Here is a 6349-nt window from a genome sequence, read left to right on the forward strand (position 1 = left end):
GTGTGTGTGTGTGTGTGTGTGTGTGTGTGTGTGTGTATACAAGACAGGGAGGGAAATGGATCAGCACATGTGCTACAAGCTTTTTATAGCTAGACAATTTGGGGTTACAAAAGCTGCTTCAGAAATTGCCCAAAGGAATACATCATAAGAGGCAGCCAGCAGGTGTTTTCCATACTGAGCACGGGGATTAGAGACAGAAAACCTGGTGATTGTTGCCATTTTCACAGTCACCGATTTCAAACCACATTTCTTCTCTGCAGGTTGTTCACGTCAAATTCCTTTGATGTAATCAGCGATGACGCTTTCATCGGCCTCCCTCACCTCGAGTACCTGTAAGTGAGCCTCTTGGGTTTCTCATCACAATTCAGTACACGAGCTTCCCAGCTGCTGTCATTGCTTGACTAAAAAGTTATAACCTGTTGCAGATTCATAGAAAACAACAACATCAAGTCAATCTCAAGACATAGTTTTCGGGGCCTAAAGTCTTTAATCCACCTGTAAGTACAGAGGTTGTGTGTTACTTCTTCTTCTCGCTGATTGAATATTCAGTCAACTCTCTGGTTATTTGTGTAGGGATCATCCAGGTCACTATGGGTCATTATAAAATCTGGACCATCTCCTGTCCTCTCTTGCATCTAAAGTGCATCCATTTGTGTGTTCTGAAGTGATTAAAAATTAATTTGAATATTGGTCTAAAGAATGTGATTTGGGAAGCACTCTCTTACAAAGAAATCATGAGGAAAAAAAATCATTTTGGAGTTGCCAAAATCACTGCCCACCTCTATCAGCATGGATAATTGAGGATTGACCATTTAAATCTTTGATTTTGCTATTCTTCTCCTATCTGTGCAAACTGGAACTTGGTATTAACTCATATAAAACAAATGTAGCTTCAGCCCATGTCTATATGGCAAGTAAATAAATGGCTGAAAAAGTACAAAATAAATTCATCCTCATGGTTGCTTTTTCTGAATGATGCCAAGCAAACTTGTTCTGGGTGGAATTTATAATCAAACCAAAACTCTATCCGTGCCTCACAGAGACTTCCTCAGTAACTGAATTACTAAGAGAGTCATATGAGCCTTGAACTACATCCTGGAATAAGGTGACAGGGTTTTAGAGCAGGGAGGAACCTTGAAGATGCCCTGGTCCAGTCTCCTCCTTTTACAGACACTAACGAGAGCTAACACTCTTCTACCACCTTCAAGTGGCAAAATATTTTCCATACATTGTTTTCCTTTAATCATCACAACCACCCTGTAAGGTAAGTCCTCTGGGCATTCTCCCATTTTAGAGATTAGAAAATTGATGCTTAAGTTAAATGATTTGCCTATGGTCACACAACAGGAAAATGCCAGAATTGGGATTCAGACCCAAGTCTTCCTGACTTCAAGTCTGTTGCTTTATATTCTATACCTGATTGCCTCTTCAGGAAGATCCTACAGCAGAAAAATGACTTAGGACCCAACATGTTAAAAATCATGTTTCAAGATAAATTCAGAAACAATATCTAAAAGTAAAAATGGAAATGAGGTCATTATTTATGAATTCATTACTAATGCAAACTGTACATACTTCTCCAGAGTAGGTACTATTTCCTGGGGCAGGTAGGTGGCTCAGTGGATTCGGTGCTGGTCCTATAGTCAAGAAGACCTAAGTTCAAGTCCAGCCTCTGTCACTTACTAGATGTGTGTCCCTAGACAAGTCACTTCACCACGGTATGCCTCAGTTTCCCCATCTGTAAAATGACGAAAATAATAGCACCTACCTCCCAGGGTTGTTGTGAGGATCAAATGAGATAATATTTGTAAAGTGCTTAGCACAGTGCCTGGCACATAGTGGTACTTAATAAATGCTTGTTTTCTTCCTTTTGTCTTTTTATGTAATACATAGAAGTGGCTGGGTGGTACCTTAAATAAAGTACTGGACCTGGAGTCAGAAAGATCTGACTTCAAATCCAGCTTCAGACACTTCATATGTGACCCTGAGCAAGTCACTTAACCTCACTTTGCCTCAGTTTTCTCATCAGTAAAATGGGAATAATAACAGCACCTACCTCCCAGGATTGTTGTGAGGATCAGACGAGATAATATTTGTAATACCTTAAAGTGCCACATAAATGCTAGCTTTTACTTTACTTCTAAAACCTAGATAGTGCCTTGTACACCACAGATACTTAATAAATGTTTCTCATTGAATTGAATGGGACCCTAGATAGAATTATGAGGCACATGTGGTTTTTGCACCTCAGCAGGTGGTCTGAGCCTACCTCAGTAAGCTGATGATAGAGGAGGCAGTAACACTGGAAGTCATTAGATATCTTTTTCTCTATATCTTCCCCCATTCTGATTCAATACAAACAGAAGGTCTTAAGTTACACTCTGAAGATGCCAAGTACTCACTGCTCTTCTGGAAACGTCTGAGTAACAATGGAGGCCAGAGAATCCTCGCTCTGCCTTCCCTCACTGTAGTGGTGGGGATGGAGGAATGGAGGGCGGGAAGGGGGGGGCTGGGGAAGGCTTCCAGCTGGGACCTGAACATCCCCAAATAAATGGAGCAGTGCCCCACATACTCTAAAACGACTGCACCCCTGAATGGAGAGAGTCTTATGACCTTAACTGGGAACACATTCCATTCAATTCAATCTAACTCAACAAAGCCAACTATGCACTCCACAGGCAGGACAAAAGAAGTACCAGACAACCCTTGCTCTCCAGGAGCTCATAACCTAATTAGGGAGTGACTGGGCAGCGGGGATCTGGAGTGCCCCGGCAGGCAGGGGCTCAAGACCAGCTGTGGAGGTTCCCATTTCCTCTGCCTGTGTGGATCCTAGCACATCCCCCTGCACGGCCCTTCAGCCAGACCTTCCTTCACAAGCGAGAAGGGTTCTCTTTCAGCCCTCCTCGCTAAAGAGCATTGAAAGTGGTTACTTACCAAGCCATCAAGATCAGCCAGTTGCATCTGCCAGCATTCTACGTGGGCTGCCCGACCAAAATGAGCGATAAATCCGGGTCGTGGCAAAGGCCTCCCATCTAATGGTGATGCAGGGTGGAGGGTAGCCCACGAGGCGAGGCTCTCCTCGCCCTCCGACCCCCCAACCTTTTTATACAAGTGAAATATAATTCCATTTCATTTAACAAACACCTCCTACCCTATGCAAGTACTTGTCCTAGGTGCTCAGATAATAATACATGATTCCTGCCCTTGAGGAGATTACAGTCTATACCACTCATAGAATGGAAAAACCTTAAGTAAGAAGGGACTCAAGAGAACCTAGTTCAGTCCTTGCCTGAAGCAAGAATTCCCTCTTTAAAATTCCAGAGAAGGGATTAGACCAGGGGTGGGGAAACCTGGCCTCAAGGCCACATGTGGCCCTCTAGGTCCTCCAGTGTGGCCCTCTAGGCCCTCCAGTGCGGCCCTTTGACTGAATCCAAGCTTTACAGAACAGATCCTAAGGATCTGTTCTGTTAAACTTGGACTGAGTCAAAAGGCTGTACCAAAGGACCCAGACGGCTGCAGATTCCCCACCCCTAGATTAGACAAATCCAGCTTGAAATCCTCCAGTGAGTCCTTGATTTTTGAGGTGGTCCATTTCAGTTTTAGATAGCTCAAATTTTGAGGAAGTTCTCCCGATACTGAATTGAAATCTGCCTCCCTATAACTTCCCCCTGTTATTCCTTGTTCTTCTCTCTGGGACAAGGAAGAATAAATTTAATCCTTCTTCTGTAACATAGCCCTTAGAATATTTGAAAAGTGTAATACTCCCTTCTCCCCAACTCCTACCTCTACATACCTAATCCTCTCTTTCTCTGAGCTAAACAGCCATAGTTCTTTCAACTGAATTTCAAACAACACTTTCTCACCAGCCTCATCACCCTCTACTGGATATGCTCTAACTTGTCCCTCACCAAAAATGCAGTGCCCAAAATAGAGCGTAATATTCTAGACGTGGCCCAGCTGGGAGAAAGGACAGGAGAACTCTACCATTTCCCTCATTCTAAATATTCGTATTTCATGCAGAGTCAGAGCGTGATGGCCAAGACTGACAAATATTTTTTCCCAAATCACTGGAATCCCTTAAGGGATCTCCTGGAAGGGAAAAGACAGTCTGAGAGGGGGAGGCAGTTACAGAACCATAGACCATTGTGGTTAGAGGAAACAGACCCTCAGAGAGGTCACACAGTGACGATGTGTTGCAGAGCCAGCACTAGAACCCAGGACTCCTGCCTTCCATACCAAGTCCCTTCCCTCACTAGTCCACATGTTCCCTCCTTTGCCTTGGTGTTGGGAAAAGTTGTAGTCCCACTCTAAGTAGGAACCTCATGTTTTTTTTAGGACCATCTCAGGATGCATCTCTTTCTGCCACTGCCTGCCACTCCCCCACCCCCACACTGGCTGCCTTCCTGCGTCGCGGCCCAGCCCTACAGCCAGGACACAGAACAGTTGGTCTGATTTACTATACTCTCAAGAGAGTACTAGTCTCAATTAGCTTTTCTGGGAGAAGACCGTATCCCGATAGGGTACGCTCACCCACGGGCGGTCCTGCCTTCTGTAATTCAATATTAGTACAGCCTCTTGACTGGAGATCCCAGGATCCCCAGTTCTGTGGCCACAGGGAACGCAGGAACCAAAGAGGCTTTGGAAGCCACAGTGAGGGCAGCCAATTGAAGGGCCCCCATACGACCTAAGCAGCAGGACTATGGCTGGGAACCCAGGACCTTGCCACGGTCACTGGAGTGTAGGTGAAAAGAAGGACTTTCCAGCTGTCTCATGGCAGTAACCTGAAGTAGGAGGAAGGCTTTTAGCTTCTCCTCATGATTCCATGTTGTCATATTAGCTACCTGGGTGAGTTAGACAAGCTATTCCCCCCACCCCCGACTCAGTTTCCTTATATATAGAATGGGCAGGGATTGGCCTCTAAAGTCTCTTCCCGATCTAACATTCTGTAACTCTCTGATTCCTTAAAAGACAAGAGATAGCTTTGAGGGAGTGAGGCATAGGGTAGATAAGCCTCTTTTTCTTTCTTTCTTTCTTTTTGAGGCAATTGGGGTTAAATGATTTGCCCGGGGGGGTCACACAGCAAGTAAGTGTCTGAGGTTGGATTTGAACTCGGGTCCTCTTGACTCCAGGGCTGGTACTCTATCCATTACACCACCTAGCTGCCCTGCAGATGAGTTTCAGTAGGAAATGAGAATTTCAAAAGCTTTGTTAAGCATTTGCTGAGAACTGTGCTAAGCACTAGGTAAGATTAAATAAGATTGCAAAAAAGGTTCAATAAAACATGATCCTCATGGCCAGTTAATCTCAAAGTCTTAAAGAGGAATACAGTGAGGTGGAAAGAAGGCTGTATTTGGGGTTACTATACCTATGTTCAAATGCCAGCTCTGATCACACTATCTGTGTGACCTTGGGTAAGTCATTTAACTTCTACAGATGTCAGTTACCTCAGCTGCCAAATAAAGAGGTTAAATTAGCTAGTTTCTAAAGCTTCTTCTGGTTTAAATTTCTGAAGATTTATTTTTTTACATTAAAAACTGGAGCTTTTAATACCATTCTAAAATTATCTATGATTAATCATTTGATCAGAGTGAAAAAATCAAAAGAAACATTTTTGATAAGTGAAAAATTTATGGTAGATTATGCACGTATTTATTTGCTGTGGCTAACTTCAAGAGATGAATAAATACATATTATACTAGGTAAAATACTTAATATTATAGACTTGAAACAAGTACAAAATTTTAACAGCTGCCCTGCTTGAATGAAAATTAAATGACATTGACACTCTTTATTATTTACCTGGGATAGTTTGTTGCTTTTTTTTTCCAAATTTTTTAAACATTTTTATTTGAAGTTTTGAGTTCCAAATTCTATCCCTCCTCTCCCCTCCCTACCTCCTTCCCTGAGATGGTAAGCAAACAGATGTAGGTTATACATGTTCAGTCATGTAAAACAGTTTCATGTTAGCTATTTTGTACAAGAAGATGAATAAAAGAAAAAAATGAAAGAAAGAAATTGAAAAATAGCATGCTTCAGTCTATATTCAAACTATCAGTTCTCTCTCTGGAGGCAGATAGTATGCTTCATTATTAGTCCTTTGGAATTATCTTGGATCATTGTATGGCTGAGAATAGCTAAGTCATTCACAATTTTTCACTGAACAGCATTGCTGTTACTGTGTACAACGTTCTCCTGATTCTGTTCACTCCACTATACATCAGTTCACGTAAGTCTTTCCAGGTTTTTCCGAAATCATCCCCCTTGTCATTTCTTACAGCACAATAATATTCCATCACAATCATGTACCACAGCTTGTTTAGTCATTCCCCAATTAATGGGCATCCTCTCA

General features: G+C 42.6%; 1 protein-coding gene across 2 annotated transcripts in view; it reads left to right on the forward strand.

Moving 5' to 3' along the window:
* Window positions 1–6349, forward strand: part of LGI1 (leucine rich glioma inactivated 1) — a 56748-nt gene that overhangs the window by 29480 nt on the left and 20919 nt on the right. Inside the window, exons 3-4 of one of the 2 annotated variants that reach the window (XM_027839858.1) lie at window positions 261–332; window positions 426–497. In XM_027839858.1, coding sequence (XP_027695659.1) covers window positions 261–332; window positions 426–497 — 144 coding nt within the window. The remainder of the gene's footprint in view (window positions 1–260; window positions 333–425; window positions 498–6349) is intronic. The other variant, XM_027839859.1, reaches the window with a different exon arrangement.

Source organism: Vombatus ursinus, unplaced genomic scaffold (assembly GCF_900497805.2).
Source record: "Vombatus ursinus unplaced genomic scaffold, bare-nosed wombat genome assembly UNPS02014833.1, whole genome shotgun sequence".
In the NCBI taxonomy this organism is placed as follows: Eukaryota; Metazoa; Chordata; class Mammalia; order Diprotodontia; family Vombatidae; genus Vombatus; species Vombatus ursinus.